Source organism: Maylandia zebra, linkage group LG20 (genome assembly GCF_041146795.1).
Source record: "Maylandia zebra isolate NMK-2024a linkage group LG20, Mzebra_GT3a, whole genome shotgun sequence".
Classification (NCBI taxonomy): Eukaryota; Metazoa; Chordata; class Actinopteri; order Cichliformes; family Cichlidae; genus Maylandia; species Maylandia zebra.
The window spans coordinates 15962501-15987646 of record NC_135186.1 but is presented as its reverse complement, the minus strand read 5'-3'; the positions used below and the strand labels follow the sequence as shown (position 1 = coordinate 15987646).

General features: G+C 41.8%; 1 protein-coding gene across 1 annotated transcript in view; it reads left to right on the top strand.

Moving 5' to 3' along the window:
• ntsr1 (neurotensin receptor 1 (high affinity)) overlaps positions 1–25146 on the top strand; it is an 87138-nt gene that overhangs the window by 46294 nt on the left and 15698 nt on the right. Inside the window, exon 3 of the mRNA XM_076878393.1 lies at positions 9125–9209. Coding sequence (XP_076734508.1) covers positions 9125–9209 — 85 coding nt within the window. The remainder of the gene's footprint in view (positions 1–9124; positions 9210–25146) is intronic.

The following is a 25146-nucleotide window of genomic DNA, read 5'->3' as shown; positions in this document are numbered from 1 at the left end:
CCAAACATGTAACATAGAGACGTGTTGGGTGGCCAAAAACGTAACATACCGACGATTTCTCACATGGCATAATATGTTACGCTTTGGGATGAGAACGTGTTGGGAAAATACCAAGGGGACAGGAAGGATGTACCTATCACTGACCGGAACAAGCTCTAACGGTCATATTCTTTGACTTTACAGGTTGATCAGCTCAAGCTTACAAGTACATAAACACAGTGAGGAAGTATTCATGAATACTTATAAGTTTCATAAGTTAACTTTCACGGCTGGGGCAGCAGTCTTGTGGTGATGAGAAGGAGGATCCAAGTAGCAGACAGCGGCAATGATGTGAGTGAGTTTATTTACAGTGCATAATACATAACAAAAGCGAGGGCTGAACCAAACGTAAACCTAAACTGGGAAAAACTAATAAACAAACCTAAGGACACGGGATGATACGGAGAAAGCAGGGCAGAGAGACGCGGAGAAACACTGATTAACACAGACGAACCCACGAGGAGCACAGGCAGACACACACACTATAAATACACACAAGGAAATGAGGGAATGACACACCAGAGGGGAACACAGCTGAACCTAATTAGACACGACGAGACACAAACCTTCAAAGTAAAACGGGAAACTCACAGACTGTTTTACAACACAAACGAACAGAGCACAAGGGGAAGACACAGGTAAATGGCCTGCATTTGTATAGCGCTTTTCTAGTCCATAGGACCCCATTCACACACACATTCACACACTGGCGATAGCAAGCTACATTGTAGCCACAGCTGCCCTGGGGCGCACTGACAGAGGCGAGGCTGCCGGACACAGGCGCCACCGGGCCCTCTGACCACCACCAGTAGGCAAACACAGGGTTAGTATCTTGCCCAAGGATATTTGGCATGCAGCCAGGATGCAGCCTGGGATTGAACCACCGACCTTCTGATTAGTGGCTGACCTGCTCTGCCACCTGAGCTACAGCCAGGTAGGGATAATAAAGCACTGAACACCAGAACCAAACCCTAAGAACTAATATAAAAGCAGAAGAAACTAGAAAATAATAACAATAAACTCAAAATGCTGGGTCACCGACCCAGGACCATGACATTAACCTTATATAATTATAAAAACAACATAACTTTTTATTTATAAGGGAAACATGCTTTCAAGTGAAGTCCAAAAAGGTAGGGATAAGATGAGAAAGACTTTTACACACACCAGAACTGTTTCACAGGTTATGGGTTTTTTATATATATATAAAATCATAAATGTATTTTATGTTTACCAACATGCCTACCTCTATTTATAATGTACAATGAATTATTCACAAATGCCCCTCCAGATAATTTAGTGGGTACTAAATTTTATCGACACTCAGATAAATCTGTCCAAAAGAGTGAGTACACTTTTCTTTTGTTTGTGTATTTGTACAGTGGTAGTTAGGAATTTACACATTGGGCCCCAGGGATTGGTGAGCCAGAGTTGGGGGTGGGGGTGGAAGGTTGCAGACGACCTTATTAGACAAGTACGGCTCCAAATATTTGAGCTTACTCTTCACCATAGTGCTATGGTTAAGTTCTACTTAGCAATATGAATAAAAAGGCCATGACCGAGGAAGGTACCATGATTTCAGAATTGCTGAACAGACGTATTGACAGTGACAAATAGTAATGAGCAGAATGCTGAGGACTACGTTGTCTTTGTGCTAGAGACTACAGAGAAAAAAGATCTGCCTCTGACTTATTGATTGACTATATGGGTGTAATGCAAACACGCATAAATAAACATGTTCATGTATGCATGATAGCAGGACGTTACATTAATTTAAATTCATTTTCTGGAGACTAATTTAGAACACAACCATAACTAATGTGGTAAGGTATTGTTTATGTTGTGGGGACAACAACTCATGCACACACAAATGCACACTGTTTTTACTTCTTCAGTTTGTTTATGTACTTAAGGTTATGGAAAGACAGGAAATTGCCCTGTTGAGGCTTGTCTCAACAAACAGCGGATGTTATTACACCCACTGAGGAATCAACAACAAAAATATCAATGTTAAGTGTTGCCAACTTTGTGGGATATTGTGAGACAAGTATTTCTTAACAGGGCACAAAAGGATGGAAAACAAAGGACTATCAATCACCTGCTGTAGACAGAATCTCATACCCAGAGATATAAAAGAGTAAATGTATGTTTGACCCAGTAATAATCTCTACTCACAGACATAAAAATCAGCACTTGAATATCTTTGGGGTCTATGTTCTGCTGCCTGCCTATCATGCAGTGATAGGAAATAACAGAGAACAATAAACACTGTTTAGAGAGGTTTCTTTAACTACATGCGTTATGTTGCATTCTGGATATGACAGCGGGGATCTTTAAGAAGCTGCTAGGAAACCAGCAGACATAAATGACAACAGTAGGCATTATCAGCAGCAACTGCCACCAATTATTCAGCCACACTGGGATTTTGAGGTAATAGATAATTAACCTAGGGAGATCACAAACTTTGCTCTATCACTAACTATTCATTCTTACAGGTTACTCCAAAACAATGAAATCTGAATAAAAATGTTTTGTGGTGAAATCAATGAGTTCAGCCTGATGTCAAGTCTGTGTCACACAAGTAAATGGACTGGTTCTTATAAAGCACTTCAGTCTACTTGAGCACTCAAAGTGCTTTATTCACACAAGCACTTTTTCTATACGTTAGTGCCTTCCTTCTAACAGTCACACTCTGATGAATGTATCAGAAAGTAACTTGGGGTTCAGTGTCTTGCATGCTTGGCATGCGGACTGGAGGAGCCAGGAATTGAACCACCAATCTTTAAAATACCAAGTTATAACTATCAGGTCTTTAAGTCTGACGACATTAGCTGTGTCTGGGCCCAAACTCTGCTGCAGGTCCCTAAGTAAAACAATCACTGCAGCATCACTGAGAGTTGAAAAACTGTCTAAATTCTTTCAACTGTAATAAAATGATCAGTGTGGCTGCTCTACCGGGTGTAATAATTAAGTTTAACATCCAGGCATCCATGAAAACAGATTTTATTCAATTTAATGGAATTGGAAGTTAGCAGGGAGTTAGCTTGCTAGTTTCCATCTAAATATAATATACCATGTTCAGACTGAGGGATTTCTGAAACATTTAAAACTTACAGCTCTGCTATCACTTCCGACATAAATGAAAACAGAACTAATCAGCAGTGGCATTCATAGGGTTACTGAAGTTTGGCTAGCTGGTATATAACAATGTGCTACGTGATCACTAGCGACATAGCTATGTTAGCATAATATAAACAGTGAAGCTGGAGGATGAACGCTAACTTTTTTCCACTCGATAAAAGTTAATGTTAACGGTTCCCGATGGTCAGGGACAAATGCAATCTAAACTAAACTTTAAAATGATTAGTGGTAATAAAAACTGAGAGGCCATCAGTGATCACAGACTGTTTAAGGGGCTTGTTGAGATTAAATAGAACAAGATACAAAGCATTAAAACATTTTAAAAATATAAAAGCCTTATAAGAAGCAGCAGCGATGAGATGATTCAGGAGGCCGATCACATGGGAAGCGGCGGCAACTCCAGGGCAGGTCTGGGGTTTGTCCTTGATGGTGAGGCTCCTTAGCCCACAGATCTGGAGGACGATGGCGGCGCCAAATAAAACTTCAGGTGGCCTGGAAGGTGGCCTGTGATGGTGTGGTTGGTTGATGGCCGAGGAGGAGAAGGAGTACGTGCAGGCTGTGGCTGAGCAGGATGTGGACATGCATTCCGCGCAGGATGTGATCTGGCAGGTGTGCAGACCAGACAGCGCAACGACCTCTGGTGGAAACATGGCTGGACCAGACTGCACAGAAACCTCTAGTGGAACAGGATGAGAACCAGACGGTGCGGAGAGCTCTGTTGGAGCAGAACCAGATGGTGATGTGGAGATGTGGAGATCATATCTGGCTGGATAAGCTTGCCTGAGTTCCCAGCAGATGACGCAGGCGGCTGGGTCGGCTCGCTCAAGCTCTCAGCAGAGACAGAACAATGAGACTGCTCAGCTGAGCTCCCAGCTGAGACAGGTGGAGGCGGAGTTGGCTAAAGTTGTGCAGATCACACCCCCTGCACACAACTCCACAGCTAAGGCTACTGTGAAGTGCTGGCCATTTTCCTCATGGGAATGGATACAGTGCTGGTGCTTGCCGAACACCAGCCACCCCCTCCCAGTGGGTGCAATGACAGGCTGAGTGTCAGCTGTCCCCACCCTAGAAACAGGGACAGGCGCAGGAACAGGCCAGATACCAGTTGCCTCCACTCAAGGAACAGATTCCGGTGCAGAGGAGGACTTGGCCATGGCTGCCCTCACCTGTGGAGTAGGTGACTGTGGAATAGCTGTTCAGCTGTGCTTCCCAGGTGTTTTCACTTTGCCCATTTCCTGAGTCCTGCACAATGGGTCCAAAACCTGTTGACAGCTTACCATAACACAACGCTAACAAGCTCTACAACTTCAAAATGGCCTGACCCGAAGACCAAAATAACAATCTTCACACATTTAATGTTACATTAATGTTTCATCACTAAGTACACACATGTCTATACTTTTCAAGAAACTTACACTTTCACTGATCTTTACAGTAAAAGTAAAAACAATCATTCATTCCTGGACTGCGCTGTGCACATTGAAGAGAACGGCAAACTCAACATCGAAGTTTACCGGAAGCCCACACACACGGACCAGTACCTCCTCTTTGACTCCCATCACCCTTTGGAACACAAACTTGGAGTAATTAGGACCCTACACCACCGGGCAGAACATGTTCCCTCTAAGCCTGAAGGGAAAAAGAAGGAACACACACATGTAAAGGAAGCACTCAAAACGTGCGGCTATCCTAAATGGGCGTTCTTAAAGTCAGCAAAGAGGCACAGAAAAGAAGATCAGACACCAGCGAGGGAGGACAGACGCAACAACATTGTCATCCCCTATGTAGCCGGCGTATCAGAGAAACTCAGGAGAGTTTTCTCCAAGCATGACATCCCAGTGTATTTCAGACCCAGCAACACGCTCAGACAGAAACTGGTTCACCCGAAAGACAAAACGCCAAAACACAAACTTAACAATGTGGTGTATGCTGTACAGTGCAGCGAGGAATGCTCAGACCTCTACATTGGAGAGACCAAACAGCCACTTCACAAGCGCATGGCACAACACAGAAGAGCCACCTCCACAGGACAAGACTCAGCAGTCCATCTGCATCTTAAGGATAAAGGACACTCTTTCGAGGATGCCAATGTTCACATTTTGGACAGAGAGGACAGATGGTTTGAAAGAGGAGTGAAAGAAGCCATCTATGTCCACTGTGAGCGACCATCTTTGAACAGAGGCGGGGGTTTACGACACCAACTCTCTGCCATCTATAATCCAGTTTTGAGATCCCTTCCCAGACGCCTTAACGCCCACTCACATCCTGGGCCATCTGACCTCAGGAATTCGCATGATAAGGTGGGGCCAGGTTTTACAATGAACACACCCGAAACTCTGGCTGATTGGGACCCACGCCCAGTTTCCCACCTTGGCTCAGGCGATTAGAGGATCATCAGGGGGTCCTTTTGTCCCTCTGTGGGGGGTCACTCCCACTAGGTTTATATCTGGGACTCTCCACCATTTGACCTTAGAACTGAAGAAGCTTCTCGGATGAGAGGTGAAACGTCTTCAAGCAACTTAAAGAAGTCCAGACGCTTTTCTTTGCAAGCTCCTTTGACTACGATGACCTGGATGACTGAGAACCTTCACAGACAATCATTCATTCATTCATTCATTAAGTCAAAGTTAAAGTAAACTTTATTGTCATCTCTGCTATATCCAGTCCAGCATACAGAGAGATGAGATGATGAGGCTCTGGTTTCATCAGTGCAAAGCAAGCTAATAAATAGATATAAAAATGAGAAGAAAATAAATAAATATCCGCTTGAGAGTTACAATTAGAATTTACAGTTGGTGTGGTTTAAAGTGACCAGTGTAGCAGCTTGTAAACCCAGTTCAACCCAGAGTGAATAAGATTGTTCATAGGGCAGCATAAATTGCCCATAGTGTAAATGACCTTTAAATTTGGTAAATATTTTTTACATTTGTTTGAAAGGCACTTTGGTTTTATTTTTGAAATCCGTGCTTTTATTTTGAAACAGGAAACTGGCACAAAACCGCTAAAGGGCTGTTAGTAACGTTTCTTTTAGGATATGGTAAATAGTGTGCCTTAAAGTGAAAAATATGTACGTTTACTTTGCCAATTAGTACCTGGCTGACAGTGGCACAAGGTTTGTTAATGTTTCCTTTAACGGAATAAGTTACATGCAATCAAAATGTCGTTTAATAGAGTTTATGTTGTTAACCTTGACCTTGACCTTTATGTGTAGTTGTAAGTTAGTGAGGTGATATAATGAATTGAGTGATGTAAATTTGATGTAAATGCTATATGTGAGCAGGAGAAATTTGTTTCCTTTGATGTTATGGTATTAGTATTGCTGGTTTTGTTTTGCTCCTAGCTCTTACGGTGTCTTCACTGAATGTTTCAATAAAAACTTTTCCAATAAAACCTCTGTGAAGCATCAGTATAAGAGACCATCATTCAGCCAGGGATGCTACACATAGAGTAGCGTGTCTTACAGAGGTAGTGGTGTGCAAAGTGCAAAAAAAGTCAGTTAACAGATTGTGTGGGTGTGTGTGGTGGGGGGGGGGGGGGGGGGGGGGAGGGAGGGCTGGTAGTGAGTTCAGGAGTCTGATGGATCTGGCCCCGATGCTGCGGTAGCGTCTGCCTGATGAGAGGAGAGAAAAGAGTCCATGTGAGGGGTGTGACGGGTCGAGCACGATACCTGAGGCCTTACTGATGCAGCGATTTGAAAGATGACTGTAGCAGAGGGAGAGATGTTCCAATGATCTTGGTAGCTGCTTTAACAATCCGTTGTAGTTTGCTGAGATCATCAACATTGCAGTTTCCAAACCACACGGAGATGCAGCTGGTCAGAACACTCTCTATTGTCCCTCTGTAGAACATAGTGATGTTGGGAGGAGAGAGGTTGGCCCGCTTCAGACATCTCAGGAAGTGGAGGCGCTGCTGGGCCTTTTTGGTGATGGAGGTGGTGTTGGTGGTCCAGGTGAGGTTGTCTGAGATGTGAACTTACATGTTAGGTATACAGTAATCTGCTATTTGGGGATAATGCCTAGCTATAGCTGAGATCCAATGCGAGTTTCACATTTATGCTTTCAACTTTAATCGTCAGCCATATCTAGGTAATAATGGATTGCATTTATTATAATAATAATAATAATAATGGATACTTTATTGATCCCCATGGGGAAATTACTTGTTTTTCTCTGCATTTGACCCATTCACTCAGTGAAGCAGTGGGCAGCCCACTAAGCAGGCGCCCGGGGAGCAGTGTGTAGGGACGGTACCTTGCTCAGGGGTACCTCAGGGTAGCCGTTAAGTGGATTCGAACCGCCGACCTTCCGATCATATATATAGCGCTTTTTGGGCCCTCAAAGCGCTGTACAGTTCCACTATTCGTTCACTCTCACATTCACACACTGGTGGAGGCAAGCTACAGTTGTAGCCACAGCTGCTCTGGGGCAGACTGACAGAAGTGAGGCTGCCATATCGCACCATCGGCCCCTCTGGCCATCACCAGTAGGCGGTAGGTAAAGTGTCTTGCCCAAAGACACAACGACCGAGACTGTCCGAGCCGGGGCTCGAACCGGCAATCTTCCGGTTGCAAGACAAACTGTCAACTCTCTTTACTACTACTCTAGGTACTTTACTCTTTTGGAAAAAAGGAGTTTATGTGACACTGACACTGACAGCATTTTGCAAGATTTAAGAGGTCGTCAAAGCAGTTTTTCCATATGGTCAAATACAGTGGTCCCCAGTATGCTGTATCCAGTGACCAAAGAATACTGAACTAGGAGTCTTTCTTCCCTCCTGTGTTACTCCAAATCAAATACCCTTGTGTGGTGATGAGTTCTGAGGGTATTTATGTAATCTGTTGGATGGAATCCAGCAAAGTAGTAATCTTGGGGTTCATTGCACTTTTTTTCTATATGTAAATTCCCTTGCTCAACTTTTATCAATAAATGTTTGTATCATTCTCTCAGTCTCTGAAGGCTATTTATTGAGTTTATTTCATCAATTTTCTTACATGGATTTTAGTCATATATAATGCAACTGATGATGTACAACTAATTTAAATATACCTAATATTAATGGTTCTTTTGTTCTGTCTGACTTTTACATACATTTTTCAAGTATTGAATTATACAAACTTAACCACAAGGTCCACATAAGTTAAACATTTGCATGAGCTAAGGGCTACTCAAATACTATACTTCGGTAGTATAGTAATTACTATAGCAATTACGGAGGTTCCATAAAAACAGAAACAGACTGGTCGAGCTGCAAAGATCTGCAGGAAAAAGGGGTAAATTAATCAAATAAATTAAGCACATAGTGCTGATAATAGTGTTTATTGTCTCAGTCTCTCTGTGTTGGTTTGAGCAGAACATTTATGATCCTGTCCAGTTATTAAAAATGAATATTCTACCTGAATATTTTTGACAGTGTACGAGTCCCTTTTGGATCAGAAAGACTCCTACAGCATTATCTACTCTGAGTTTTAAGTGAAACTGAAATATTTGCCAGCTGGTTGACATAGTGCGTCATCATGAACATGATAAATAATCAGTACAGGGAATTTCCAATATCCATAAAAAAGGTCTCTCTTTTATTACAAAATAAATCATCTGGTTGTTAACAAATTATGACAGGAGATACTGGATTCAATCCATGTGGTTTTTGATTTCAAAAATTCAACTGAAAAATAATTTCAGTGATGTGTACAGGAAATTTATTGACACTGTCACAATACTGTTCTGTTGATCTTTTAAATCAAAAATTCACTGGTTTCTTTGTTCTGATGTCCTTGGTATAAATCAACAATCAAAGCATTTGTTTAAGCCTGATTCCTAATTACTTGTGTCAACATCCTGCACAGTGTGCAAATGAGTATTTTCCATTAACAAATCAATTTTCTGTTTTTCTGTGTCTGTTTGCCTAGTTACTGGTGTCTAACACTTCCCCTCTTCCTTGTGTTCAGGAGCTGTGGTAATAGCCTTTGTGGTCTGCTGGCTGCCCTATCACGCTCGCCGTCTCATGTTTTGCTACGTGACTGAGTGGTCAGAGTGAGTAACGATTCCTCTCAGTCTTTCATGCAAGGGAACATTCACTACTTGGTTTAGTCCACGGGTCAGCAACCTTTAACACCCAAAGAGCCACTTGGACTCGGTTTCCACGCAAAAGAAAACACTGGGAGCCGAAAATACTTTTTGAAATCTAAAATGAAGATAACACTGTATACATTGTTTTTTTTTACCTTTATGCTTTGTGTGAATAAGTAAAGTTTATTTATTAAGTGCTTTTCACAGACAGACAGTCACAAAGCGCTGTACACAAATATTAAAATAAACAATATAATCAATAGGAATTATACACAATTTAAAAGATCAAATGTAAATAATGTAAAGAATATAAAATATGTAGATCAACAAAAGGCTTGTTTGAACAGAAAAGTTTTTAACTGCTTTTAAAAAAAATCCACAGAGCAACTAAGGTTTGTTGCTTATAAAATCCATGAAGTGCTACAGAGAAAATTACATTTAATTTATGTAATTAACACATAAATTTGAACTCTTAAAGAAATATAACAAAAGGAAAGACACCCAGCCGAACTAAAATGATCCGGCAAACATAAACTGTTGTGAGCCGCCAACCTTATATCGCCTTTGGGCTTTTGGAGCCTTGACCTGACTTTCAAAAAGTAATTGGAAAAAAAGCACTATGCTGCTAGAAAGTGAAAAATATATATTTGCAAAATTCTGCCTAAATATGTATTTTACCTTTTTAATGTGTGTGGCGGGGTGTGGCCTGCTGCGCCGCTGCAGGGGAGGCGGACGCACCTGAGCAGCACCCGCAATCACGCCTCGCTGCCTTAACGTCTGTGCCATCTATGCTGTTGTGTTGGTATGTGTCGGGCTGTGAGCTGAAAAGCTACAGCCGGCTGTATGCGTACAGCAACCGTGTGTGAAAAGTGGTCAATAAAGAGATGCTGAAAAGCAGCGGGTCTGCCGTGGTACGAAGTCACTTTCATCTTTACGCAGGACTGTAAGCTGTCATCTGTGAGGTGTGAGCGATGTTTGTTTTTAAACATAGTTCACGGTGGAGAACAGCTGCTGACATAATGTTGACCCGAAGATCCATAATTGGCCTACATGGGGTCATTATAGGACCAGATGTTAGCAATGCCTGACAAGACGGAGCTATCTATCTATCTATCTATCTATCTATCTATCTATCTATCTATCTATCTATCTATCTATCCAGTGTCTATATATATCTCATCCTAATTGGACTGACTTCATTTAAAAATCTCAACCTCTCGTTCTTGCCCCCCCCCCCCCACAATTAACCTTTGCATTGTTTCATTAATCAAATCAAACAAACAACATCTCAGCAGCTGAATGGTCCTACTCAAAAAGTCTCTTTCTTCTGTTCCATATGAATAATGGATAACCAGCTGGTAAATGTGGCAGCTGAAAAATCATACATCCAGAGTAATTAAATGCACTTCCTATTCAATGAAACACAGTAACCACACGGCTTCTGTGGCTGGCGCCCCATTAGAGCAACACAAGTTGCAGAGCATGTTTGCTTGTTGCAAAAAAACAAGACAAAAAACAAAACACTTTAGATGATGTGCATAATAATTATGAATAATGAATAATTATCAAAATAGTTTATAATATATGTTTGGTGAATTAACCAAGGTCTTCTGTTCTGCTTCTGTATAATCTACAATTTATATTATTGACATAAAAGTAACTAATGTTCTCAGATAAATAATGAATTTAAAAAGTACTGCCCCATAAGTTTTAAATTTTTAATACAATTACAACTACTCCATTTTTGTATTTTAGTATAGAACTTTATAGTTGTATGCACAGTCCCCTCACAGCAAGAAAGACAAACTCTCAGATTTAAATCTCCTGAGCCTTTCTATTCTGGATTCCTCCCAAAAAGCACATGAATGTTATTTTAAATGGTTAAGAAAATGGGTAGATGATAACGTACATTCCATCTCTCACAATACCAACATGTACCAACATTGCTCTAGTTGCCTAGGTTATCCAGATATGTGTCATTCAAAAGAATCCTTTTCTCCCATCTAGTGGAGTTCCCCCACTTTTCCAGCTGAGGATCATGGCCTCAGATTTGCAGGTGCTGACACTGGATCAGACTTTTACTTTAAAGAAGTAAAGCTGTGTTAACCATCCTAAATAAGAGAGTTTCTGTGTTAACCTTTCATTGGTTTTCTGAATTGTGATGGTTGGGCCCTTTTTCGGTAGGGGGGTGAGAACTCACCACTTTGGGGAATAACGGCCTGTTTTATTTGTTTTATTGGATTTCTTTATTTTTTTGAGTGTTTTGGGGTTTTTCTTTCTGTTACTTGTGTTCTTCAGGGCCCCGTTAACATTGGTGTACGGTGTAGGTTCATGAGGGTCAGTTGAACAAATAAAAGGGTTACACGTGATTTAAAAGTGACTGTAGTATGTTTCTGTCAAACCAGGTTGTCTTGGAATAGGGGCACCTGGGTTATCTGGTTGGGTACAGGTATGTGGGGCTAGGCTGAGTTAATGCTCGACAGCGTAGTGCACTCCGGGCAGCCGTTGTTCGCAGGTTTGAGCCCTGGAGCCCCCCCCCTTCTGCGCTAGCAACAGCTAAAACCATTCTTACAGTAGTAAGTATCCAGGTCAACTGTACTAGGGGAGGTCACGGACCCAGATCCCACTACCCCCTAGTCGTTCAAGGCAGCTTGTGCACTTCTATACCCTTACATAACGGGGCTAGCAGCCCCTTACACAGGGACAGGACCAGACGGTGTGGAAACCTCTAGCAGATCAGAAACAGGACCTGAATCAGACAGTGTAGAAACCTCTGGCAGAGACAGAGTGAGGTGGAGCTGTGCAGGACACACAGCCAGCCCAGGATGCTATGGCTGGGGCTGTGCAGTGTACGCAGTCTGTTCAAATGGCTCCACTGGCATCAACAGCAATGTGGAGTATCTAGTTGGCTGGATAAGCTTACCTGAGCTCCCAGCTGAAACAGGTGAAGGCTGGGTCGACTCATCTGAGCTCCCAGTTGGTGATACAGAAAACTGAGACAGCTCACCTGAGCCACCAGCTGACTGCAAAGGAAGCTGGGTTGGAGCAAATTACAAAGCCTGATCAGGATGCTCTAACGGCAGCAGCTGAAGTTATTGTGAGGGGCTGGCCTCACAACAGCCAGAACCTGTTACCTTCCTTCCAATTACCAGCCCTCCCCACCCAAGGAGCATGGACGGGTGCAAGGACAGGCAGGGTCCCAGCTGCCCTTACCCTAGGAACGAGTACAGACTCATGAACAGGCCAAGTTGCCTCTACCCGAGGGACATATACAGGTGCAGAGGAAGACTGAGTCACGGCTGCCTTCACCTGGGGAACAGGTAACGGTTGGACACCAGCTGTTCCCACCCAAGGAACAGTTGGGGACAGCTAAGAGTGGAGACAGTCTCAGAGTACCGACCGAGTGGCACAAAACACTATACACAGTTTTTGAATGGGTGACCCTAGGAAAAGAAAACACAGCTTCTGAGAGCTGGGAAACACACAGTCCAGTTTATTTGGGGCCCAGTTTGGGTTCAACACAAACAGAAACAGAAACTTCTGCTTCTTCAGATTTAGAAACAAAATCAAAGTTTTCGAGCTTCAAAGAAAAACAGTCTGTATGAACTGATGAGATTGGCCAGCTCCTGGGCTCACAGCGAGTGAGATCCCTTTCCCTCTCGAGGTGAGCAGAATCTGCTGGGTCTATGGTGTGGTCGCATTGTTCTGTGAAGATTGCATTGTGTGGCTGGCAGGATTGGACATGGATGTGAACATCTGAGCATAGCAAACATAAAACGTAAACTAAACAAGAAACTAAACTAGGGAGCTAGGAAAACAATAAACAGAAAAACTAGGAGCCAGGAGCTAACTAGTAACCACTCGGGGAAACAAGGAACATGGGAGAGACACACAGGAACATGAGGGACGACGTGACAACAGGCAGAGGGAAACACAGGGCTTAAATACACAGAGAGATAACGGGGGAATGAGACACAGGACGATAGCACAGCTGGGAGTAATCACACACAACGAGACTGGGGAGAAGCAAAACTGAACACGCTGCACACACCAGACAAGGAACTGTCAAAATAGAACAGGAAACATGAGACACAGAATGAGAACCGGGGAAGAACGGACATGAAAACTGAAGTTGACTAGACATGACACAAGGAACACAGGGGAGACACAGAGACGGAACCCAACAGACTAGAAACTATCCGGTTGTTCAGTCTGACGTCACTAGCCGTGTCTGGGTCTAAACTCCGCTGCAGGTCCATATATCAAACGATCACTATGGCATTACTGAGAGTTGAAAAACTGTCTAAAGTCTTTCATCTTTAATAAAATGATCAGCGTTCTGCTCTACCAGGTGTAACAATTGAGTTTGACGTCCAGGCATCCATGAAAACGGAATTTATGACATTTAACGGAGTTAGAAGTTAGCAGGGAGTTAGCTCGCTAGCTTCTATCTAAATACAATATAACACGTCCTGACTGCGGCGGTTTGGAAACAAATTAAATCGTACAGCTCTACTATCACTTCCAGCATAAATGAAGACAGAAAACGAAACAGCAGTGACGTTTGTAGGGTTACTGAAGTTGGGCTAGCTGGTATATAATGATGTGCTACGTGACCGCTAGCGACACAGCTATGTTAGCATAATATAAACAAGCTAACTTTTTTTCCACTCGATAAAAGTTAACGTGAGTGTTCTCGGTGGTCAGGAACAAATGTAATCGCATGGCAGGATGCTGTAAAAGGACCAAACTTCAGCCAGGAGAACAACTGAGATAATCCATCCACAATACGAGGTTAGTCATTCATATACTGCTGCATGGGCTGGGCTGTAGTTACATCCTAAGGTTTTAAAAACTGAGCTTAAATAAATGATTAGCGGTAATAAAGGCCGAGGGAAGTCAACAGTGATCACTGACTGTTTTAGGAGCTTTTTGAGATCAAATAGAAGAAAATACAAAACATTAAACATGTTAACAACCCAAAAGCCATATTAAATGCAGACTACTTTAGGCCCGGAAGTAGGATTCGTCGCGTCATCACTGAACAACCGGATAAATAACTATAAATAATTCAAAAACACAAAACACTGGGTTATAGACCCAGGACCATGACAGAATGGCCCTTATACAACAGGGCCAAATATTAAGCTGTGAACCTGATTTGCTTGTAGCTGAAAGAAACTCTTAATTAATCTCTTTGGATACAGTAACACATATTTTATGATGATAAAAATATGAATGAAGTCTAAAAGAATGTATTGGCAGCTATCTTGATCATGTAGCATAACTGTCATTTTGTCAGGGAAACTGTGAGAAAGCTTTACTTTAACAAATAAGTTTGTAGTATTCAACCTCAGTAAAAACACCAGAAAATCACATACAGCTCAATTAGGACCTCTGAATTTAAATATGTTCAACTGTCAAACTGTATTCCACAAAAACATATTTGTCATAATAAACAACAACATGAATATGTAAATAAAGAATATAATGATGTGATCGAACTCTTTTTGACGCATTCATGCGGGGGTCAGTGTTACATTTATTCTGAAATGCAATTACTCATTATGAGTTAACATCAAGCAGATAGTTTAACATTTAGTTATTCATTAGAGATGCAAAACTGACTATGTTACAGGGTTCTTTAATATGACTTGAACTGTTCAGAAGACTTTCCAAATAAAATACATCATTCATGTATTTTTCTGAGTCGAGTCTGCCACTTCATGCCATAGCTGATTTCTGTCTCATTTGATGTCTGACATCTCATTTCCATGTAGACATTAGCTTCAATATCTGCATGCAAATGGGGAAAAAATCTTGAACATTGGCATGCAGTGAAGTTTCTACAGCAGAGGTCTTACCCTTCAGTTGAAACTAACAAAATATGCACAAAGTTCTCTGAAACAGGTGAGACCCGGGAGTCCATGAGTGACATCTCAAGCCTCACTTTTGCACATTTAAACTCCTCTACCAGGCTAGGGATAGGCAATGATAGTATCCCAACACTGCTGAGTCATTTGGGAAGTCCGAACCACTTCTTAACGTAGGAGCTCACTAGCCTCTCCAATTGATTGGCATGATTGAGTGAGACCTTTGTCAACGGCCACGGTAGTCTGGGTAACAACCCAAACTGGAAGCAACAGAGCTTCAGTTTCCCTGGGAGTGCAGTGTTGTTAATCCGCCTGAGGTCATTAGCCATATTCTGCTGTAGTTGTTCAAGTTGCCAGGTATCATTGAGATTGGCATTATACCACTGTCCCAGGCTCTTTATCATAATCATTAGTTATTAATAATAACTAATGATTAAATGCAAAATATCATATGAACACAGAGAGAGTGAAAAGAGGTGAGTGACGGAGTTCCATACATCATGGGAAGCACCCAGAAGGCTTGGCCTCTTACATGATAAGTAAGTTAAGGGTTCAGAGTCACTTGATCAAGCCCTTACTTTAAATTATCAAAAAGGAAAATTTTAAGACTAATATTTAAAGTCAAGATGCTGTTTGTTCCTGAATCCAGACTGGGAGCTGATTACATAGAAGAGGGGCTCTAGGAACCACAAGTAAGCCTGCTGTAAGAGAGAGAAGTACTCTATTCATGTGGTAATCTACTATGAACTCTTCAAGATGATGCCTAATTATTCAGGGCCTTGTGTGTAATGAGAAGAATTTTAAATTATGGATTTAACAAGTAGCCAATGAAGAAAAGCTAACATCGGAGAAATATGCGCTCTCTCTAGTCCCTGTCAGTACTCTCGCTGCTGGATTTAGGATCAACTGAAGGCTTTTCAGGGATTTTTTAGAATGACCTGATATACACTGAACAAAAATATAAACGCAACACTTTTGTTTTTGCTCCCATTCCCCATGGGATGGACGTAGAGACCTAATATTCATTCCAGATACACAATATAACCATCCCTCCCAAACAGTGGTCACAAATCAGTCCAAATGTGTGGTAGTGGGCACATCTGCTATATTGAGATAATCCATCCCACCTCACAGGTGTGCCACATCAGGATGCTGATCTGACATCATGAGTAGTGCACAGGTGTACCTCAGACTGCCCACAACAAAAGGCCACCCTGGAATGTGCAGTTTTGTCTCACAGCAAAATGCCACAGATGCCACAAGCAATGAGGGAGCGTGCAATTGGCATGCTGACAGCAGGAATGTCAACCAGATCTGATGCCCATGCATTGAATGTTCATTTCTCAACCATAAGCCGTCTCCACAGGCGTTTCAGAGAATATGGCAGCACATCCAACCGGCCTCACAACCGCAGACCTCGTGTAACCACACCAGCCCAGGACCTCCACATCCAGCAGGTTCACCTCCAAGATCGTCTGAGACCAGCCACCCAGACAGCTGCTGGAACAATTTCTGCACAAACTGCCAGAAACCATCTCAGGGACGCTCAACTGCATGCCCGTCGTCCTCATCGGGGTCTTGACCTGACTCCAGCTCGTCGCCGTAACAGACTTGTGTGGGCAAATGCTCACATTCGATGGCGTCTGGCACGTTGGAGAGGTGTGCGCTTCACGGATGAATCATGGTTCACATTGTTCAGGGCAGATGGCAGCTGAGAATGTCCCAGTTCTTGCATGGCCAGCATACTCACCGGACATGTCACCCATTGAGCATGTTCGGGATGTGCTTGACCGGCGTATACGACAGCGTGTACCAGTTCCCACGAATATCCAACAACCTCGCACAGCCATTGAAGTGGAGTGGACCAACATTCCACAGGCCACAATTGACAATCTGATAGACTCCATGCGACGATGTGTTGCACTGCATGAGGCAAATGGTGGTCACACCAGATACTGACCGGTTCTGGGTCCCCAGACCCCCAATAGCGTAAAAAACTGCAAATTCCAGGGTGGCCTTTTGTTGTGGGCAGTCTGAGGTACACCTGTGCACTACTCATGATGTCAGATCAGTAACCTGATGTGGCACACCTGTGAGGTGGGATGGATTATCTCAATATAGCAGATGTGCCCACTACCACACATTTGGACTGATTTGTGACCACTGTTTGGGAGGGATGGTTATATTGTGTATCTGGAATGAATTTTAGGTCTCTACGTCCATCCCATGGGGAATGGGAGCAAAAACAAAAGTGTTGCGTTTATATTTTTGTTGAGTGTATAATGACATACAATAGTCAACCCCTTCACATTCAGAATACTTTATTAATCCAAGAGAAAAGGATGTGGTCACAGTGGCTCTAAGACAGTAAACATAGCAATTAACTAAACTAAATTAAAAAATACAATATATTACAAAGTCACAAAACTGTTCTAATAAGTACAAGTATCTCTAATTAAAAAGAATCTAGTAAACACAAAATTGAATGTATATATAATTGAAGTTGAGTTTCCCTTCTTACTGACTTTGTTACTAAAAGTAAAAAATGCTTGAATTGTTTTGTCAACATCACTCTGAGACCCAATCTGTCTGATTTTAGAGACATTGCACACATGCAAGAAAGCAGTACTATAAGTGTTGCCCTCTTAACGCCATCCAGAGTATCTGGTTCAACATTATGTTTGAATTATTGTAGGGTCTCTACCTTACAGTATAAAGCACCTTGAGGTGACTGCTGTTGTGATTTAGCACTATATAAATAAAACAGAATTGAATTGACAGTTTCTAAGATTTGTAAGGGCTGAGTACAACAACCTCAGTTTTATGTAAGTTTTATGCAGTACCTTTTTTATCAACAGCATGTTCTTATCTCTGTAATGGTGATAAGTATAACACTGTGTCAACAGTATCAAAAGCTGCACTGAGGTTTAGCAGGAGAAACATGAAGAAGAGTCCACTGTCAGAGAGAAGATCATTTGTAACTTTCACCAATGTTGTTTCTGTTCTGTGATGAATTTATGTAGGGCTTTTTTGTCTTTTTTTTTTTTTTTTTTTTTTACAGAGTAACATCTTTTTGCCTTTTTCCAGGCAAAATGAAGATCTTCTAAATTAGTGAGACACCATTTCGTGTCCAGCTTACAGATTATCTGCTTTAGGGTGCATGTTTGTCAGTCATACCAGGGAGATAAGAACTTTGACTGATTTGGGTCTTCCTTTTGCAGAGGAGTCAGGGTCATAGGCAGTGAAGATTTGACACTAGGAATAAAGTTTAGGTAGTTGCTCTGCACTGTGATATCACGTGGCACTGAACATAACAGTAGAGGAATTATATGCTAAATAACAATTTATTTACATGAATTTGAATAACATTTCTCAGGCTGTGGCCACAGATTATTCCTCTTAACTGATTTTTTTCTCCATTTTTGGATTTTGCTAATGGCTTTGTCACTAGCATGTGATCTACAGACCTAGAGCACCTACAGCTTTTTCACATCCGGCACATCCATATGTGCAGTCGCAAACACGTTTGCAGTCTCCCCCAAGAAGAGTCTCAAGAATGCTGATGAGGTGCCACAAGAAAGGTCATTACATGAGAAGAGCTGGATCGGAAGGGCATTAACCCAGCAGCAGGGCTGATAGCTACAAGCCTATCTAGTCATGAAGGTCCTGAAATGCTGTTCCACATCCTTCCAGCCTACTTTATCCCCTAAATATAATAAAATCATAATCAGTTTAGTGACACCACAGTTATACTCATACTCATGACTCATATTGCAGTTTATAGAGGAAAGGAAGACTCTTGAAATTTCGATCACTTCACACACTTTTCGCATTAAACCTGTTAAGTAAGACTGAGTCACTTGCACAGTTAGCAGGTAAGCTGCTGTAACTTTGTTAGGTTGAGCTGAATAATGAGTAATTAATACCTAATTTAATTACTCTTTATTGTCTTTTTGTTGGTGTGACTGTTCTACTTCACCTAGCTCCTTTATTCACAAGTGTTACTGCATTGCAGTTTGGGGCCCTATTTCAGCTTAATTATATTTTAACCCGTTTGTGCCCAGATTTTTTTCAGAGTTGTAAGGCATATCATTTTATCAGTTGAGTCCCTCTGAATCATGTTATGTATTTATTTTTTCCATTTTGTACTTTTTTTTGAAGAAAATAGCATTTTTATGACTGGCAACAATTGTTGCCAGTAGTCACACAGCTTGTCACTAGGTCAAATGTCACCTAATAATAATAATAGAGAAGTAATAAATAATAACAAAAAGGTGGAGCCTCAGGTTCCCCGTGTATAAAATTCAAAACATCAAACAATTTGAACTGATTTCTTTATTCTCAATTTTTTTATACTCAAAAACTCAACAAACATTTTTTTCTTAGAACCTCTAAAAACATATATACATATATAACATATTTCTTCCCATACATTCCATCATCTTTCATGCATGTTCTACTCAGTGTGGTACTTCTTGAAGCACTCCACATGTAGTGGCACATCACACTTTCCACACGCAAATGATGTGCGTCCGCCGCAGTTCTTGCATCGCTTGTACCTGCTACCAGTGTTGCAGGGCCAGTGGTTCAAATTATCAAACCTGGTGGCATCAGTTATCGCCACCGCCATTGAAGATCTTCTGCCCTGCCTACTTGGCTTTGTTCCATGGCGCAGGAGGAGGGTCTGGGCTACCAGCCTCTGGAAGGAGAGGAGATCCTTCTCCCCGCTTTTCCAGGACCTAAATGAATGACAAAACAAGCATGATAGATGCATGAATGTGCATCGTTTCATCCTTTCTACGTCATGCCCCATATGTAGAATGTTCTGTAAAAGCAATATCACACTTGAGTTTGTGATGTTGGTCTGGATATCATCACTGTTGCTCTTGTCGACCGAAGAGCACTAGCGATGACCTCGAGTCAAACATCACCAACTCGATTGTGATATCACTAAATAACATACAGCCTTGTGTACCTGTAATAGCACCAGCTGTTCACCATGGCACTGTTCAGGGCCCAGCTGAAGCATGGCCACCACCACTTCTTGGACCGGATGTTGACTCTGTAGCGGCTGACAAACTGGTCATGCAGGTCCACTCCTCCCATGTGTGTGTTGTAGTCCTGGATACACTTGGGCTGTCTGACCTTGTCCATAGTCCGCTTCTGTTTATTCCATCTCTTCGCCTCAGTTTCGGTGAACTCCCTCTCCATGTTCGACACCACGGTGACCACGCTGTTGTCATTCCACCTTACAATCAGCTTCTCTGCCTCAACCAGATACTCAGCATCTCCTCTGGGTGTCTTCTTGAAGGTCTGACATCACAATCGTCTGACCAGAGAAGACGCCGCCTTGGGACTGTGTTGTATCCACTGATCAACAGAATACCGTAGAATGTAAGAAGTTCATCCTCAGTCAGGTTGAGCGTTTTCCCTTTTTGTTCAGCGTAGAGATTGGACATTTCCAGTGTGACATCTCTGAGGGACTTGGGATAAAATGTGAGGAAGATATCCACTGGATCATCTGATGTGAAGCCAGGATCATGTTCTTTGGGGACATAACGAGGGATCTGATATTTTTTGTTGGCTTGTGCTGGTGCTTTGGCCGCAATTTTGATTTTTTTGAATTTCCTGTCTTGGTTCTTAGTTTTGTGGAGCATGGGCCCAACAATCTGACTGGTCACATTTTCATTTGTGCCACTGACCTTTCTAGTCTCTGTCTGACTCACTGAGGATGAGCACCCAGGATCATCATCGGGGGGATTTGGCAGCTGCATGTCCGAATTAGGTAGAAAGCCTTCACCTTTGAGTATTCTTGATGGGAGGCGGTTATGGTCACCAGTGGCCTCATCATCAGATTGGTCACTGTCACAGTCTGTGTCATGTGCGTGCATTTCTGACTCAGGCACAACTGTGATGTCCGCCACAGTTTCAGAGTCCTGCAGCATGGCCAGGATCTCTGCTACGGTGTACCTAAGGAAAGGACAACATACATGTTAGCTAGCAAGCGAATTTTAGCTAGCAAGAAAATAATGTATGGTAATGTATAAAAATCCTATACACAGAGGCCTTGAATACCTGTGAATTTATTTAGCTAGGAATTATTCTAAAAGGACTAAAATGAGCCATTGTACATCATTCTACAATTTTAAATAAGTAAATTAGGAGCAATCCTGCAGACAGTGTTTTCCTTTAGTTAGCGACATGCTATGTGCCCACTGGCAACTTTTGTTGCCACTCACAGAAATAAGCCCATGAACAAAAAAATATTTATCCTAGGTACAATTTTTTTGGGGAGGGTTACTCTAGAGACTTGAATGATTAAATAATTATAAATATGTTTGGGGGGAAAGTCATAAGAAATTTATGAAAATTACCTCTTTCCAGGATGATTTGCATCCGCCATGTCTTCAGCCAGAAAGAGCGGGAAGCAGATGATGTCATGCGATAGGAAGCACTTGGAAACGATTTTTTAAAAATCAAAACCTTTGTCTAAGTTGTCTACTAGCATATAAGTGGAAAAAGTTGCATTAGTACCTTTGAGATTTTTTATTGTGAGTCGAAAATGACAGTGATAAACTTTGGCAACAATTGTTGCCAGTGGGGCAAAACGGGTTAAATACAAATTGCACAGTGGTGAATAGTTTTGACCATAATTATATATAGATTACAGGTAAAGTAAAATTCTGATATTGTGACAGCACTAGTGCAGGGTAGGACCTCGGTTTCCTTTTATTAGTGTCTGAAATCGTACACAGCAAAATCTCCAGTGTTAAATTAACACTGGAGAGTGTCTATATGGGTCCACACCTCTGAGTGTTAAATACAACACTGTTGAGTGTTAAATTAACACTTTTGACAGTGTTATATGTTTAAAAGTAACCTAGTCAGTTTTGAAGATTAACAATGGCTAACACTGAGCAGTGCTGATTTTCTAACACTGGAAAATAACTCAAAATGTTAGAAATATTCCAGTGTTAGAAAATCAGCACTGCTCAGTGTTAGCCATTGTTAATCTTCAAAACTGACTAGGTTACTTTTAAACATATAACACTGTCAAAAGTGTTAATTTAACACTGGAGATTTTGCTGTGTACAGTATAAAAGCCACTGTTGATACCCAAGTGTTTTTGCTATCATCTTGGTATTTTAAAACTGGATATGACAAGTGAGGGATATTATCTTTCTTTCTGACACTCAAAAAAAACATTTACAAAATGGACTGAGAATTTATAAAAATGTTTTATTCAATATAACTCGAAATGAGTGATTGAGTCTCAGGAGAGTTTTTACAGAGGTCAGGGCAGAGGGTTGCCCCAGGCGACTGTTAAAAGATGCGGGTTTAAAGCACTACTATGTTGGCTTTATTTTCAGAACAACAAAATAGATTTTTCTTTTCTCCCGAGTATGTCTAAAATATTTAATTTTGCTGTGGTATGTTCAAGATTAATGATACGGATGACAAATGTCAGGACTGACATTTGTAATTGTCTTCCTTGCGGATGTGAATCCGGCGAACAATATTTTGCATTGTATTTTTTTTAGGAGATTTCAGAGGTATCATTATGGAGACAAAGACCAGGATCGGGGATATAAAAGACTTCCAGCACCTCGATAGCACAGAGTTTACCAAGACCCAAAAGTCGGATCTAACTGGACCGTCCCAAAAAATGTGTAAGAACGTGCCTGGTGACGAATCATTGCATATGTGACAGTGATATGTAGCCTGTAGTTTCATCTGGAATCTCTTAAGGGATGTAATACAGTGGGGCAAAAAAGTATTTAGTCAGCCACCGATTGTGCAAGTTCCCCCACCTAAAATGATGACAGAGGTCAGTAATTTGCACCAGAGGTACACTTCAACTGTGAGAGACAGAATGTGAAAAAAAAAATCCATGAATCCACATGGTAGGATTTGTAAAGAATTTATTCGTAAATTAGGGTGGAAAATAAGTATTTGGTCACCTCAAACAAGGAAAATCTCTGGCTCTCACAGACCTGTAACGTCTTCTGTAAGAAGCTTTTCTGTCCCCCACTCGTTACCTGTATGAATGGCACCTGTTTGAACTCATAATCTGTATAAAAGACACCTGTCCACAGCCTCAAACAGTCAGACTCCAAACTCCGCCATGGCCAAGACCAAAGAGCTTTCGAAGGACACCAGGAAAAGTATTGTAGACCTGCACCAGACTGGGAAGAGTGAATCTACAATAGGCAAGCAGCTTGGTGTGAAAAAATCAACTGTGGGAGCAATCATCAGAAAATGGAAGACATACAAGACCAATGATAATCTCCCTCGATCTGGGGCTCCACGCAAGATCTCATCCCGTGGGGTCAAAATGATCATGAGAACGGTGAGCAAAGATCCCAGAACCACACGGGGGAACCTGGTGAATGACCTGCAGAGAGCTGGGACCAAAGTAACAAAGGTCACCATCAGTAACACACTACAACGGCAGGGAATCAAATCCCGCAGTGCCAGACGTGTTCCGCTGCTGAAGCCAGTGCATGTCCAGGCCCGTCTGAAGTTTGCCAGAGAGCACATGGATGATACAGCAGAGGATTGGGAGAATGTCAGATGGTCAGATGAAACCAAAGTAGAACTTTTTGGTATAAACTCAACTCGTCGTGTTTGGAGGAAGAAGAATACTGAGTTGCATCCCAAGAACACCATACCTACTGTGAAGCATGGGGGTGGAAACATCATGCTATGGGGCTGTTTTTCTGCCAAGGGGACAGGACGACTGATCCGTGTTAAGGACAGAATGAATGGGGCCATGTATCGTGAGATTTTGAGCCAAAACCTCCTTCCATCAGTGAGAACTTTAAAGATGAAACGAGGCTGGGTCTTCCAACATGACAATGATCCAAAACACACCGCCCGGGCAACAAAGGAGTGGCTCCGTAAGAAGCATTCGAAAGTCCTGGAGTGACCTAGCCAGTCTCCAGACCTCAACCCCATAGAAAATCTGTGGCGGGAGTTGAAAGTCCGTGTTGCACAGCCCCAAAACATCACTGCTCTCGAGAAGATCTGCATGGAGGAATGGGCCAAAATACCAGCTACTGTGTGTGCAAACCTGGTAAAGACCTATAGTAAACGTTTGACCTCTGTTATTGCCAACAAAGGTTATGTTACAAAGTATTGAGTTGTATTTTTGTTATTGACCAAATACTTATTTTCCACCCTGATTTACGAATAAATTCTTTACAAATCCTACCATGTGGATTCATGGTTTTTTTTTTCACATTCTGTCTCTCACAGTTGAAGTGTACCTCTGGTGCAAACTACTGACCTCTGTCATCATTTTAGGTGGGGGAACTTGCACAATCGGTGGCTGACTAAATACTTTTTTGCCCCACTGTATATGTTCTGTGTATGGTTTTGAAATGAATTAGTTGATGCGCCAGGTTCCTAGAAGTCAAACTCAGATTAGACCACACTGTATCCCTGTCTATATTAACCTGTAGATCTCCCAGTTCCCTAACCCAAAAAATGGCAGTTTTTCTTTTTAACACTCATGGTTCACTTTGAGCTAAAAAGCAACTACATCTACATCCATCTATCTATAGACATACATCTGTAGACAATTTAGAATCACTAATCAATATAATATGCATGACTTTGGATTGGACAGGGAGCACATGCAAGTTCCACAAGGAAACGTAGATCCTTCATGCTGTGAGGCAACAAAAAGAAAAAAAAGAGAAGAGTATAGTAAATCATGCTTATGTGTTGATTCAGCAGGAAGCTCTAAGGGACAATGAACCTCTGAAAACAACACATATAGCCTAAGAGCTTTACGATTATTGCTTAACTGATTTAAGATAATTGCATTATTGCTTAATTTTGTATTTTCCTTTGCATAAATAAATAAAACTACGCCAAGAAATGAATGTGCACTGGTGTATAAAATAATCACCAGACTGCAGGAAATGAAGTGTCTGTCTGCTCAGAATATTGCAGGGAATAACCCCCTGGCCACATCCATGCCCTCTCCCCAACATGCAATCAAAACATATGTCTTGCCTTTC